The following is a 15,131-nucleotide window of genomic DNA, read 5'->3' as shown; positions in this document are numbered from 1 at the left end:
ACTCTAACCTTTTCACGCTTGAGGATTATTGCTTGTGTTGCATTTTTATTTTGGCGGTTTACTTTATTTTATGATTTATTTCGATAACCACGATATATATCGATGCGTTTGTCGATTCCACCGATAAGTGTATCGATACCACGATAAGAGTCGAAGTTGACAATCGATAACCGATAACGATTCCCAAAAGCATTTATTTTCCGCTAGCACTGTGTTTTTTTTTTCTCTTAGCCACGGTTTTTTTTATTTCGCTAATAGAGAGAAATACAAAACTATGAGCACACCTGCTAAAAACAATGGCACCGGCTTGGAGGATGTCAATATACCAGGCCAGGCGTATTTGCGTGAGGCCCTCACCTCATGCACGGATCCCCTAAAGGCCATTGAGAGTTTTCAGGTTTGTTTACGTTGTCAGAGTGGGAGATACTGATGCTGATACTCCAAACTTTGGTCTGTTTGCAGCTGGAAAATGGTGTTCTGTTACCCTCGTTGAGACCTATGTTACCTCTATTGGATTTGCATGGAGTGCGCCGCTTGGACTTTCACACATCCCTTATGGAGGAGCTGCGCGACAAACTGATAGCCCACATCAATGAGTTGGGCCAAAAGGAACCGCGCGAAAGAGACAAAAAACTGAAAGAGCTGCTCGTTAAGAGCTTTCCAGTGGTGCGTGTGAAATCGTTGAGGCCCGTGGTTATGGCCATATTGAGGAATACCCAACATATCGATGACAAGTATCTCAGGATATTGGTTAGGGATCGTGAACTTTATGCCGATACAGATACGGAAGTGAAACGTCAGATATGGCGGGATAATCAATCGCTTTTCGGAGACGAAGTATCACCACTGTTATCCCAATATATCAGAGAGAAGGAGCACATACTATTTGATCACACAAACCTGAACAATCTGTTCTTCCATCCCACGCCGAAGGTTAGGCGACAGGGCGAGGTGGTACAAAAGTTGGCCAATATGATTGGCACCAGTGTGAAACTCTACGACATGGTCTTGCAATTTCTGCGTACTCTCTTTTTGCGTACACGGAATGTCCACTATTGTACACTCCGAGCAGAGCTCCTGATGGCCCTGCACGACCTCGAAGTACAGGAGATAATCTCCATTGATCCGTGCCACAAGTTCACATGGTGTCTGGATGCCTGTATAAGGGAGAAAAATGTGGATATTAAACGGTCCAGAGAGCTGCAAGGATTTCTCGATAACATTAAGCGTGGCCAAGAGCAGGTTCTCGGTGATTTGTCCATGACCCTATGCGATCCGTATGCCATCAATTTCCTGGCTACCTCTGCCATCAAAATTCTGCATCATCTGATTAATAACGAGGGCATGCCTAGGGATAATCAAATATTAATTCTTCTGCTGCGCATGCTAGCGCTAGGTTTAAGTGCCTGGGTAATGATTGATTCGCAGGACTTTAAGGAGCCCAAATTGGATTCACAAGTAGTTACCAAATTCCTGCCTGCCTTAATGTCCCTTATGGTGGATGATCAATGTCGCAGTCTACATGCCAAACTGCCACCCGATGAAAGAGAATCAGCATTGACCACCATTGAGCATTCCGGTCCAGCTCCAGATGCTGTCGAAGCCTATATTCAGGAGAGTTCAGTGGCCAGCATTCTCGCCATGTACTATACTCTCCACACGGCCAGGCTCAAGGATCGTGTTGGTGTACTCCGAGTCTTAGCGATTCTCTCGGCCTGCAAAGATGATCGCGCCTATGAGGATCCTTTCCTCCACTCATTGGTGAGTTCATGGACATCTTTCGTTCTCCGTTCGATTGTTAATAAGGTTGCTCTTGTTTGTCTTATGTAGATTGCCTTACTTATACCCATGAGCGATGAATTTGCCACTGAAGATTTTTGCACCACTCTCTTCGACGAGTTCATTTTTGCTGGCCTCAATCGGGAGAATGTGACTTCAAGGCATATGCTGAAGCTTTTGTGGTATGTTCACAATAAACTGCCGGCCGGACGTTTGGCTACCCTCATGAAGGCCATGCAACCGACAACGGCCCACAATGAGCATATACACAAGTTATATGAGACACTGCAGGAGAGGATTGGGGCCGGTACCGCTGAGACGCCGGTAATGGAGGCACCGCCAGTTGATTTCGATTCACCATTGAAGAGTGTACCAACGCCAGGGCCGCATTATAATGCCCAATAGCCCGAGGCCACGGCAGTTGTTGCACCAGCCACAACTGTCGTCGGATAAACAGGGTTAAATGAGGGAACCGGGACAAAAAGGAATCCAGATAGCCAGAAACAAGTCCAATATATTTTCGACTGGATAGTTTTGAAGTCAATGCGCAACATACTTTTACCCTTAGCATATACAAAATTATATATCTTCACTATTGTAGTTTTTGAGAGAGATGACACTCCTCCTTCTTCTAGTCTTCTTTGCTCAATCGCTTGGGAAGAAGTTTCTTTTCTTCGTTCGATCGTGTTTTTTTCGTTAGTTTGTACATGAACGATATATACAACTCTATCGCCTATACATATATACATAGATACATATACTTATTACACATTACAAAGAACATAGATATATATATATAAAACAAAGTATATTACATGTTGAGAAATTTTTGCAAATAATACAAATTAATGTAATTCAATTATTATATATATATATATATTGGTAATATTATTAAATGAGAACATTTTTAGTACAAAATATACAATTTGTATTTTAAATCTTTGTCTAATTGCATTCGCCATACAGACAAAGAGACGACTCTCAAAGGTCCAAGGGTTTCCCTGGCTCACAGTGAAGTTCACTCTGAATGGGATTCGCTTTTAAAATCTTTCTAAAGGGCAGGAGATTTAAAAAATAAGATATAAAAGCATTTTTTGTTTTTCTAATTTTTTTGTGATTCCAATATCTTCGTTTTGTTTTGCTTTTTTTTTTTCTTCTTAAAAATATATTGACAAAAAGTAAAGGACAACTTGTTGTGTATCGATACAATGAAATTAAAACAAAAATGTTTTTGTTTCGTTTTCTAGCTTTGTAAGCCAATGAATTAATAATGTTGGTGGATGATGATGGTGGTGGTGGTGTGTGTGAATGAGTGTATTCAGTCCAGACTATCCGATTTGAGTTAGTTCAAGATTTTTCCGTTTCCGACGTCCCCGTTACCGGCGTTGCCGCTGATTTTGTTGATGACGAGGTGGATGCCGCTGCTTTTGTTGATGCCGAGGTGGATGCCGCTGCCGTGTTTGATGACTCCGATGACATCGACTCTGCAATTTCAGTTCTAAATGAAGGATTTGTAAACAATTGCTCAATACAGGCACTGGCAGCAGCAATATCCATGCTGTGCTTATCTGACGGGTCAGATGACCCAGCAGTTGTTGGCGGGGATTGCGGCGTTGCTGTTTCTGTTGCTGCTGCTGCTGCAGGCGCTGGAGTGTGTGCTGGTTGGGCGGGTGTTGCAAAGATATCTTCATTTCGCTGACTACGACAGAATTTGAAAACTTCAACATATTCGGCATAAAGTCTTTGCCATTGAACATGCGGTTTTAAAGTGTCCAAGACGCACTGCATCAGTTCAGTTTTGGGCACAAACTGCAATTAGATGTGGATAAAAGTGAGTAAATGACAGCAAGAGTAAGTCTAGGATCAAGAAATCTCACCTGTGGAATACCCGGTTCCGGATTGTTGAGTAAATCATCCAGAAACAATCTCAAACGATGCTCACTGCCATATGCGGCCAATTGAAAGACCATCATCATGTGCCAATGCTTGAATTCATCAAGCGATTCCAAGGCTTCACAAAGTTTAATTTGATTTTCGATAAATATAAATTTGGCCGGTTGTTGCCAACTTTCCGTATTCGTTTCCTGGGAACTCCTTAGACTATAATAATTCTGACTATTGGCCTGCATGCTGAGCAATGGAAATTTCTGATTGACCCCATCCATTTGACGAGGTAGTGTGCCGCGAATGCCAGTATACATGATGGGATCTCTAGTGGCCAATACTAGCCAAGATTGCAAATTCACTGAATACGAATACGAATTGCAATTGGGAAAACCAATTAATGGCATCCCCTGATCAGTTATCATGAAATTAACAGCCGTGCCGTGCTTATCCAGCAGCTCCTGGCAACTGGCAGCCATGTGAACGTTTCGTTTAACAATATTCCATATTCGCAGGATGCCGCATTCGGTCAAAACACCGACGAGTTCATTATCAGGACTCTATAAGATGGATTAGTTAGTTATTGGTTAGGTTATTAGGCTATTGGTACTTACAAAGGCGCAATGGATGGCAGAACTGGATAGAGATATGGCTGGAAATACTGGAGAGCCGGTTTGGATGGACAGCAAACGCATACTGCCATCTAGGGAGCAAAGCATACAATATTTCTTACATAGATTCACATTGACCACAGGTGAGCCCACATAGAATTCCCACAATATGCCTATTGGGTCGATGGAGCCGGCCGTTACCTTTGCCAACATGCCCTGCGATGTTTTCAGGTGTCCATTCGACACATGAATGCGATGTTGAAATGTCTGTTTGACAAACTCACATTTACTAGTTGGCGTTATATTTAGTTTGGGTGCCAGGCTACTAGCCTGTTCACCATCTTTAGCGGCAGGTGGAACATTTTGGTTTAAGTCCAACGCACGAGGGAAGCCTTCTAGCTCGGCAATGTCAAAGGGAATGGGTTGACGGCGTAGACCAGGTGCTACCATTTTAAGGCGTGGATCGAAGCGATAATCAACATTCTTGGAGAGCTTCGCGTCATCGGATACTGGTGCAGAAGTTGCAACATCTTCGGATGATTTACTCGCAGTGGCGGACACGGAGGAGGAGGTTAAAATTGAGCTACTGGCAACGGCAGCGCTGGTGGTCGTTTGATAGAAATCATCTTGCTCATTTAACGGTATAAACATCGGCGTTATTCTCCGTTTGCCATCCTTGGTTCGAGTCTCTGTTTGCTTGCTAATGGGTTTTTGCTGAATTGGCGCTTGAGATGCGGACGAGAGACGGTCTAAGCTTGGCCTAGCAAACGGAACACTCCCCTCGAGCTCTGGCATTAGCATGGGCGGAGCTATTTTACTTGTTCCACCAGCTTTACCGGCAAGAGCTTGGCCCGCTAGTTCGGGATTCTCGACTAGAATATTAAAGCCACTTTCGGGGATACCTAATCCATTGCCAATGGATTTACCATACAAACGCTGAAATATGCCATTTTTATCGTCTTCGGACAGCGAAGTTCCCAGCTCATCATCAGCAAATTGTAGGCAAGCAATGCTCCCATCTCCACTGCAGGCCATTAGCAATCTTTCCTTGGGTCCCCAGGAGAGATCCAGAATGCTATCATTGAACAGCTCATGGATCACAATCATGGGTCGCTGTAATGCTGTCAGCCAAACGGATAGCGAACGATCTCTGGAACCCACAGCAAGGCAACAGTATTGTGTTGGCTTGCCACTGCCGCCAGCATCTGATCCGGACGCAGCAGAAGCGGCTCTCTTCAATATGGAATTGTGGAAGCGCACACATGTTACCGCCTTGCGGTGGCCAACGAAATCTTTATCACACTTCCAGCCCTCGCGCTCGATTATCTGGGCTGTGGGTCCACCGCCATTCATGGCATGGGCAGACACCAAATACTGGCCATCTGGTGACCAGGAGAGTCGCAATATATGTGTAGTACCGCCACACTCTTCAAACGGTTCGGTGACGGTGTTGGAGCAGGTCCAGTCCACTGTACTCCAGATCTTGACACTGCGATCGTCCGACTGTGAGGCCAAGTAACGCCCCACCGGATCCCATGTTACCCCCTTAACCAAGCCGGTGTGACCTCTGAGCACTGTGACCATCATCGGGAATGATCGAGCATCCCATATGATAACCGTGTTGTCTATGCTACAGCTGGCTAAATATATATCGTTGGGTGACCAGGCCAAGTCAAGTACATCGCCAGCATGGCCGCGCAGCGTGTGACAGCACTTCCATGACTCGTGATTCTTTTGCATGCCGCCGGTACCAAAGACACCACTTGATCCTTGGGATTTGCGCCAAATCATGATAAGCTTATCATCCGATCCAGAGGCGAGGAGTAGTCCATTTTGCGACCAGCGCACACAATTGACACAGGCCAAATGCTGGTCCATCTGGCATAGCATCTTTGGCACAGATGCATCATTCTCATCCTTCTCCGATAGCACCGGCTTAAGGTTCCATATGACCACACGTCCGGAATCATTACCCTGACCACCTGTTGCAAACTTTGTGCAATCCTGATGGATATCCACCGAAAAGATAGGTTTGTCTATATATATGAAAACGATAATATTAGATTTTAGATTTTTGTTGACACTGATTGAAAGTGGCGCGCCGGTACCGGCGCAACAGTCCACGCACGCACACTGTTGATACTAACCGTCATGATGGACCCAGCCCGGTTTGAGAAGTCTCATGGATACTGTTGTAATCCCCTCGAGTGGTAAGGCTAATAGCTAAATTATTAACTTATTCCAAGCAATGTGATTATAACTCTTGGCTTTTTAGTAGAGCTGGGAGATCCATCAGTGTTGTGTATTTTCGCCACTTTCTCACACTGGTCGAGGAGGTTCGATAGCGCCGCCGGTGCGAGCCGCGACTGACCAGCGCCCTCTAGCGACGCAAATTCAACATTTCAACCTAGTGACAACTCTAGACCATAGTAATTGATATGGAAAATTGTGCAAATGCATTTTTACTTTTTAAAGCGCCAAGCTGAAAAGCGTTCAATGATCATATAAATTATTGGCCAAACTAATTGATATTGGTAGGGCCCGGCATATGTAGATGCTTCCAAAAGTCAAGAAGAGTGCCTCATAAACAAACGGTAGCAGCAACAGTAACTACAATTGGACAACTCGTTGCGTGCGTGCGGGTGTGTGTGTGTGTGTGTGCGTGTGAGTGTTTTTGTGAGTAGTGTTAGTGTGTGTGTGTGTGTGTGTGTCAGAGAGTGAGAGAGGAGGAGGTAAAACCAACAACAATAACATCATGTCCACACCGGAGCGGAAGCGCTATCATAAGGATAATGCGCCAACGGATGACATATTGACACTCATCAATTTGGTGCGACAAAATCCCACATTGTATAATTACAAATTGCAACCAAACCAGCGACGAAGATCCGACATATTGAGTGGGTGGCAGGACGTGGCCCAGCAAATTGGCAGTGAGTAGTGGTTAAAAGAGATTTTGAGACGGAATGTGCTGATGAATTGCCCTTTCGGCTTTTTTTTTTCTTTTAGATAAATATACAGTGCAAGAGGTGAGACGTAAATGGAAGAATCTAAGGGACACCTACCATCAGTATCGCCTGCGGACACCCAAATGCATTGAGGGACGCTTGTCCAAATGGCGGTATGCCAAGGAACTGGAATTTCTATCGACGGTGTATCAGCCCAAATTGAAATCCCATCGAACACAGTCAAGCAGCTATGAAACACTGGCCAGCAGTGTTGGACATCCGGCTCCTATTGGAACGATGCTGCAATTGAAACAGCATCAGCAACAATATCAGCAACAACAGCAGCAGGATCAGGAGAAGAACGACGAGGATGAGGATGAACAGGGATATGAAGAAGAGGAGGAGGAAGAGGAGCAGGCCACAGCCGATGATAAGGACGAGGTAGTTGATGATGATGGCCTCTCTTCGCATCATGGCACCTCTCAAATCACATTAGTTAGCGATGAGGCGGAGACTTTCATATTAAGCGCCTACGAGGAGAGTGTAGCGGATGAGCATCATCATCACCATCATCATCATCATCACCAGCATCAGCAGCAACAGCATCATCATCACACCCACCAGCATCATCCCCATCAGCCACATCATCACCATCATCATCATCAGACGCAGCACGATGGCAGCATCTCGAGCATTGAGCTATCCCATATAGTCCACGGCGATGATGATGATGTCGTCGACGACGACGTGGATGATGTGGATGACGACGATGGTGGTCATCAGGTGGTGGATATTGTTAAGCATGAACTGGACGAGGATGGGGGCGCTGTAGCAGAGGTGGACTACGAAGAGGTCTGTCTGTATGAGGAGGCAAGCGGGGCGCATGTGGACTGTGAGATGGGCGGAGTGAGTGTGAGCGATGGCGTCGATGGCGATGGCAGTGATGTGGCCGATTCCAAGGGCTTCCATTATATTGATACCCACGATTTTTGCATCTCGGACATTGAAACGCAAACGGTGGCTGTGAAGCATCATGTCGGATATGCAGGAGCAGCCACAAACAGTGTCCTGGCTGGTGGCACTGCAGTGGCCGATGGCAAGCTTAAGAATCTCACATTGGTCACGACCACAACCACTGCCAATGCTGGAGCCTCAACGGGAGCATCCGGTAACAATTCTTCCTCCTCCTCCTCCTCGGTGGTCACTGGAACGCAGCATATTGCCCTGGTGGATGTCACCGAGGCGACAAGCACCAGTGTAACCATTTCCAGCACGCCGGCCATATCGCTAAATGCAGCCACGGTGACAACAACGCCAGCGGCAGCAGCTGCATTGTGCAATACCACATCCTTTACCACACCCACAGCGACTATACTCCAATTGCCCTCGCTTAGCTGTGGCAGTAGTGCTGGAGGAGGCGGCGGTGGTGGTGGTGGAAGCAGTGGAACCGGTACACCCTTAACCGTTAGCAGTTCGCTCAAGGATGATGATCATCCGCATCATCATTCGCAGCACCAGCAGCAACATCTTCATCAGCACCAGCAGCATCAACATCAACAGATGGCCCAGGCTTTGGCATTGTCCAAACGAGACGAACTCGATTTGTTTTTCGATTTCCTCAAAAAGAAAATGCAATGCTTCAGCAAGACCCAAATCACGCACATTCAAATGGAGTTCTTGAATTGCGTAAGTAGGCAAGAGGCTGCCGATCAGGATGCCAAGGATTAGTTGCCCGACGACGATTAGTTGTAGTTGTTTTGCTCTTTTTTTTTCTGTCAGTGTATAGGCTTAGAATTTTTTATATCGAAGTTGTTCCCATATTACGATTCGTAAGTCGGCCGAACCATATACAGAATACACACATTCATTTATGTATATATATATATATCTATATATATATATAGATATAGTATGATGTGTGTTATTGTAAAATCCGAGGATGTGGCTAATTTCGGCTGTGCCGTAGTTTCTACCCGTGTATGTGTTTGCATTGTGACCATTCGATCATTCCTACTGAATGGAAATAGTCATCCAACTGCAATAAAATTGGACAGTAGATACATTTTGAGGGAGACACGAGTCTAATCTGTGGATCGCTTAGCTTGACAACATTTCTAGAAAATTTTACACCGTAATTATTAACGTATTTTTTTTTTACTTAAAAACTCTCTAAAGAAAGTTATATGTTATAGCTATCTGATATTGATAAAGTCTAGAGAAAACTAAATTTATTAACTAGAATGTTTGGCTTCAGTTAACTTAATTTTAGAGCTATTTGATCTAATGGTTCGATTTGTATGATACCCAATTTAATCTTATATGTGAATCCATTCAGTATATAATAATTCCCTGGTCATAAATGCATACATATATCCTTTTGGCAATGGGAAAATTGGAAGCTAGACATAAAATATTAATTAGTACTGCAAATCTCAAATTTTCCAAGTGGCAGAATTACGAGTTGGAATGAGAGGAACAACACCGTATATATTATTAAATATAAATTGCCAATAAATCCCCACACAGACACAAATGGCTTGGGATTAGTTATGTTGATCTAAGCTTAAAACCAATCCAATCGCTGCATTACCTTAACCATTATGTATGACACTTTTTCATATATAGAATATATAAATATATATAATTACATATATTAACCATATATTGCTTATGGTTTCCCCGAATTGTAATATGAATTTTAATTGTAAAAATAAATTTAATCGATTCTCGAAGAAAAATTCAAAAAGAAAAATCAACGAAATATAATTTCCAAATTCCATTCGCCCTGGTAGTAATCAGTAAACAAATGTTGAATAAAATTAATAGAAAACATATAAACATGACTACAAATTAATTTTACGAGTATTAAACCCGGTTTATAAAAATCAATTAATAATTTAAAAATAAAATCAACGGTTAGATTTCAATTAAAAAGTATCTAGTATTTATTTAGTATATTTATTGGCTTAAGCCATGGTCTCACTATTAATGGAATTGCGCTGCCACATTATGCATTCCTTTGCTTCTGGCAACCCTGCAGAAAAAACGTGTGTTTTGATCTGCGGCGTGTTTTTAAAATTTAAACACGCAAAACAATATATACCTCAAGAAGGAGACTCTGACCTAGACACAGACTACCTTCCAACACAATGAGACGTCCTAAGAAGGTGGGTGACACGAATTTAAAACTAAAAAATATCACACAGATTCTCTAATCAATCATCCACAGTACGAGTCAGGTGAGGCCACTCAGTATATCAGCCGTCGTGCTGCCTTGCGTCGCCTTCAGTTGTCGCTCAATGATTTCCGTCGCCTGTGCATTTTAAAGGGAGTGTATCCCCGTGAGCCTAAGCATAGGCGTCGTGCACAGAAAGGCTCCTCGGAAATTAAAATCCTTTACCATGCCAAGGACATACGTTTCTTGCTGCACGAATCCATTGTGTGGACTCTGCGTGACTATAAGGTGAGACAGAAAGGATTATGCTTATGCTCATGAGAGATACATTTAGTGCTAACCCTCCAATTCCGTACAGATCTTTGCCAAGAAAAGTGGACGCGATCGGGCTATCAAGGATTTCCGCAATCTAAAGCGACGCCTTGCATTATTCCCTGAAATTAAACTGGATCACATAGTTAAGGAGCGTTATCCCACATTCATTGATGCTCTAAAGGATCTGGATGATTGTCTGACCTTGCTGTTTTTGTTCAGCACTTTTCCATCTTTGCATTTGATTCCACGCGAACAATCGGCTCTCTGTCGTCGTTTGACCATAGAGTTTCTTCACTATGTCATCGCCTCGAAGTCACTGAGAAAGGTTTTCATTTCGATCAAGGGCTACTATTTCCAGGCTGAGATCAAGGGCCAGAAAGTTACCTGGATAGTGCCACATTATTATCCATTTAAGCCGCAATCCCGCCAGGATGTCGACTTTAAGGTCATGTCCATTTTCGTTGAGTTCTATACTATTATGTTGGGTTTTGTCAATTTCCGTTTGTTCCATGGCCTCAATTTGGCCTATCCACCACAATTCCCAAGCAGTGTGCTACAAGATAACTCAGAGACCCTGCAAGATGAGTCTAGCTTTGTATCTGATCGCATAGCTGCTTTGAATTTTGAACTTCTGCGCACCGACAAATTGATGGAAGATGAGGAGGAGTTGGATATTGATATGGAATTACTTGAACAGGATGGTGATTCTAAGCGAATCATCAAAATGAAACAGGAAGCTCAGGAGGTGGCTCGTTTACGCACACTTTTTAAGGGTCTGAAGTTCTTCATCAATCGGGAAGTTCCCCGTGAACCCTTAATCATTCTTATACGCTCATTTGGAGGTAAAGTCTCGTGGGATGCTTCCGTCTTTGCTGGTGCCACCTTTGACGAGAGCGATGAGACAATCACCCATCAAATTGTGGACAGACCCAGTCTATCGACACAATATATTTCGCGGGATTATATCCAGCCGCAATGGGTATTTGATTGCATCAATCAGCGTCAATTGTTGCCCACAAATAAATATTTTATGGGTGAGCAACTGCCGCCACATTTATCACCATTTGTGGACTCCAAACGAGAGACGTATATACCACCCGAAGAAAAGGCTCTGCACGATCCCTCTCTGATTGAAACTCATGGTACGTATGTGTATAATCAAGGTATTAGAATTATTGTTTGAACTCTTTCTCTCTTTCTTCTATTCAGTGCAAAGTGATGATGATGATGATGATTCAGATGCTGAGGCGGATAACCAGGAGGAGGAAGAGATTGAACAGCAGTTGTTGGATGCTCAATTGCAGCGTGCCTACCAACAGGAGACAGCAGAATATAAAAAATATGGCGGTACTGATGGCGTCAACGAAGATGAAGAAGATTCTGTTGATGATGACGACGAAGAGGATGAAGAAGAAGAGGAGGAGGAGGACGTCGAGCAGTTGGATGACAAAACCAAGCGCTTACTGGAAGAGGTTTGTATTCTAGCTACATTTCACTTTACATATTATGCTTATCAACAAATTATCTTTTTGAATTTAGAAACAAAAAATGAAAGTCGAGTCGGGCAAGGTGCATAAGGTTAATAAACGACAAATTCGTAAAGCCGAAGTGGATGAGCATCGTCTGCAGGCTCGCATGGTTAAGCCGCGTCACCGGAATCTCTTCCGCAAATTGATACGGGAGAAGCAAACAAAAGAAAAGGAGGAATGGTTACTACGCAAAAAGCGTCGCAACATCGACGCCGATGCAAAGGAAGCAAAGAAAACAGCCAAACGGGAGGCAAAAAAGGCGGCTGCTGAAGCTGCTGCCAAAGCCTTAAAGATGGCTTAATTTAATCTAAACTTGTGTCTTGATTTAGCTTAAGTATTTCCTCCTCCCCTCAAACCCTCCTCCTATCCAAATAAAACTAAAAAGCATAGAACGGAATATGAATCCAACAGAAAAATAAAATGTAACTAAACAATTTTGCACCGTACTTAATTAAATATATAAAATGTCCAAGATGTCTAGATTAAGGGATGCTTACAAAACCACTTAAGGGCTATTAGTTTTAAAATGTGGTCCATTACTTGGCCCTAACTTAAATCTCTAAGCTCTGACACATTTTTGGCATTTAGTATTTGAGGTCTCTTTATTTTTAGTATATATATATATTTTTTTTTAAATTTAGCCGGTGCTAATTGTGGGGCTTCGTCAAGTCCACCAGTTTAACATTTGTTTTGTATTTTGTTTTTTTCTATAATTGGGCAACGGATATAGCATTAACAATTCGGCATGATAAAAATTTACAAACGTAACTTAAACGGAAACACTTATTGCCTAGAGTTTTTTGTTTTGCTTAGCTGATGTTGATCCAATTCACATAATGCAAAATAAATACAGATTTTTATAAAATATAAAAATGGATCTGTACATACACATACGCACGCACGCACACACATACACATAGGATGCACATGCATGCAAGAAAAGTCTTGAAAGGATGGAGGATAAGATAAATCGATCAAGGCATCACGCAGCCAATGGACTGTCTGGTTCACTTAGCGTGGGGGGGTGGTACTCGTTCCTTAATTCGGCAATGTGCTCCGAATTAAAGTAGATGACGGTAATGGTGATATCATCACGATATAGACGCACCACATCCTTGGGCAGAGTCAAATAATACGAGATCTTGGAGTGTTCAATTCCATAGTCTGTAGCACCCAGGGCGTGGCGTATTAGATGCGTAGCAGCATTTTGATCCACAGGCTTGCGAGTTAGACCAGCTCTAAGAATTGAGATAAATTTGTAAATATTATGTGTTTGAATGAAATTGAACTCATTGATCTTACTTCCTCTCGGCCAATTGTTCGGAGATTTGATTCAATGTGATATCGCCCTCAGGTATACGCATCGGTTCCAAAATCTTTTTCGAGTTGATGTGCTCACCCACCAGACTGACCACATCGCTGGGACTTAGAAAATCCCAGAGTCCATCACTGGCTATGACTAGAAACTTATCACCCACACTTAGCTCATGATGCTGCACCTCTGGCTGGGCGGTCAGATAGGGTGGGGTATAATAGTGTGGCGGCATACCGTGATCTCCAACTAAAGGTAAAACTTGCTTTTTCATAATGTCCAGTGACCATTTATAGCGGAAGTCCCCGAACGCCCGAAGGGGCGCCAGTTGGCTAAGAAGGCGACCATTTCGTATCACTGTATCGCGTTCCCCTTTGGGATGTTCGGACAAAATGCGTTTCACTTCTTGCATATTATCAACATTGTGCTCCTGATTCAATTTTTTGGGTATCCATTGATTGGTCTTTGGATCGAGCGTACCCAAAACAGCACCACAATCCCCCGTACTGGCCACATGAAGTTGCAGACCCTCTAAATGAACTAGACAAGCCACAGCACCTGGAATCCGAAAGAAAAGATGCTGGAATAATAATAATGTAATAGGACTCTGAATCTATTATCTACTCACCAGATAGAGCAACGTTCATAGTGCGTGGATCATTGGAGGTTAAGGCTTCATTCGATAGACTCTCATCCAATTTGAGAAATGCATCTTTTAATTCACTGGCCACATCCCGTTCTGGCATTTCGATCAACTCTTTAATATATTTCTGAAAACTATGCTCATAGATGGGCTTTATTTCATTGACAAAGTCCACATTATCGTTGTGACATTTGAGAAAAGATTGACTAGTGCAACCGCCCGGCTGTTCCATTTGCTCGCGCAGTACTTGCCGTGGCAGGGTGGCTGCTGATATATAGCGTAGCAGTCGTTTGGATACAACTTGGCCACAGGCCGCACCACCATGTCCATCGAAAATGCCACATACGAAGCCATTGGGGCGATATAGGAGACTGGCCTCAGTGCGGGAGTCTTCGCATGGGGAATTCGAGCCCAATTGATTTGTCTCATAGCTGCGTATTACGCCCTCTAATGGAAAGTTGTAGACAAACTCATTCTCTCGCAGCACCAAGTTCACCTGAAACAGGATATATTTATGTAGATGAGGAAGACTTCCTTATATGTATGTAATTGTTATGCGATTTCACCGACTCACATCATAGGGACTTAGTTGCGGTAACTGGGGTAGCAGTCGCAGGGCATTCAAGCTGAAATCCCTTACATTGCCGCGCACATAGGCCACAGCGTCGTTTATCAAGAATTTCCACATTCTAAAAAATCCAAATTTTTTGTTTACTTCAATTAACGGTTAATGCAAATTAGAATTTTGTTCGTTATAACCTTCGCGTTGGTTTTCGATTTGGTTAATTTTGATTTTCCAATTAAATTTGGAGAGCACAATTTTTGATGTTGTCGTCGTTGTTGTCAAAGGCTGTGTAAACATTTGTACTATGTTGAATAAACTCCTGTCATTAGATAAATTTTTTTTTTTTTTGCCTATGAAAAAAATGTCAAAA

General features: G+C 43.1%; 5 protein-coding genes across 5 annotated transcripts; 3 read left to right on the top strand and 2 right to left on the bottom strand.

Moving 5' to 3' along the window:
* Positions 1-223: 223 nt before the first annotated feature.
* On the top strand, positions 224-2,582 carry LOC6648735 (negative elongation factor B). The gene is made up of 3 exons (XM_047011279.1): positions 224-397; positions 463-1,761; positions 1,831-2,582. Exons 1-3 carry the CDS (start codon positions 275-277, stop codon positions 2,182-2,184), a joined length of 1,776 nt encoding a protein of 591 aa, XP_046867235.1. The 5' UTR covers positions 224-274; the 3' UTR covers positions 2,185-2,582.
* Positions 2,583-2,898: 316 nt separating this feature from the next.
* Positions 2,899-6,596, bottom strand: LOC6648734 (protein HIRA homolog). The gene is made up of 4 exons (XM_023179146.2): positions 6,422-6,596; positions 4,278-6,310; positions 3,657-4,223; positions 2,899-3,588 (listed from the first exon to the last, which is right to left on the bottom strand). Exons 1-4 carry the CDS (start codon positions 6,456-6,458, stop codon positions 3,127-3,129), a joined length of 3,099 nt encoding a protein of 1,032 aa, XP_023034914.1. The 5' UTR covers positions 6,459-6,596; the 3' UTR covers positions 2,899-3,126.
* Positions 6,597-6,976: 380 nt separating this feature from the next.
* On the top strand, positions 6,977-9,960 carry LOC6649119. The gene is made up of 2 exons (XM_023179153.2): positions 6,977-7,207; positions 7,284-9,960. Exons 1-2 carry the CDS (start codon positions 7,030-7,032, stop codon positions 8,948-8,950), a joined length of 1,845 nt encoding a protein of 614 aa, XP_023034921.1. The 5' UTR covers positions 6,977-7,029; the 3' UTR covers positions 8,951-9,960.
* A 281-nt stretch (positions 9,961-10,241) lies between these two features.
* On the top strand, positions 10,242-12,687 carry LOC6649118 (pescadillo homolog). Its single transcript, XM_002071003.4, has 5 exons — positions 10,242-10,389; positions 10,452-10,685; positions 10,756-11,854; positions 11,922-12,184; positions 12,252-12,687. The coding sequence occupies exons 1-5, from the start codon at positions 10,372-10,374 to the stop codon at positions 12,540-12,542; spliced, it is 1,905 nt and encodes a 634-aa protein (XP_002071039.1). The 5' UTR covers positions 10,242-10,371; the 3' UTR covers positions 12,543-12,687.
* A 137-nt stretch (positions 12,688-12,824) lies between these two features.
* LOC6649117 (pyruvate dehydrogenase [acetyl-transferring]-phosphatase 1, mitochondrial) lies at positions 12,825-15,127 on the bottom strand. The gene is made up of 5 exons (XM_002071002.4): positions 14,956-15,127; positions 14,771-14,885; positions 14,182-14,692; positions 13,544-14,111; positions 12,825-13,479 (listed from the first exon to the last, which is right to left on the bottom strand). Exons 2-5 carry the CDS (start codon positions 14,882-14,884, stop codon positions 13,224-13,226), a joined length of 1,449 nt encoding a protein of 482 aa, XP_002071038.1. The 5' UTR covers position 14,885; positions 14,956-15,127; the 3' UTR covers positions 12,825-13,223.
* Between the last annotated feature and the right edge of the window lie 4 nt (positions 15,128-15,131).

Source organism: Drosophila willistoni (assembly GCF_018902025.1).
Source record: "Drosophila willistoni isolate 14030-0811.24 chromosome XL unlocalized genomic scaffold, UCI_dwil_1.1 Seg141, whole genome shotgun sequence".
NCBI classification, from domain to species: domain Eukaryota; kingdom Metazoa; phylum Arthropoda; class Insecta; order Diptera; family Drosophilidae; genus Drosophila; species Drosophila willistoni.
Note: the sequence above shows the minus strand (reverse complement) of the source record. Positions and strands in the feature narration are given on the sequence as shown.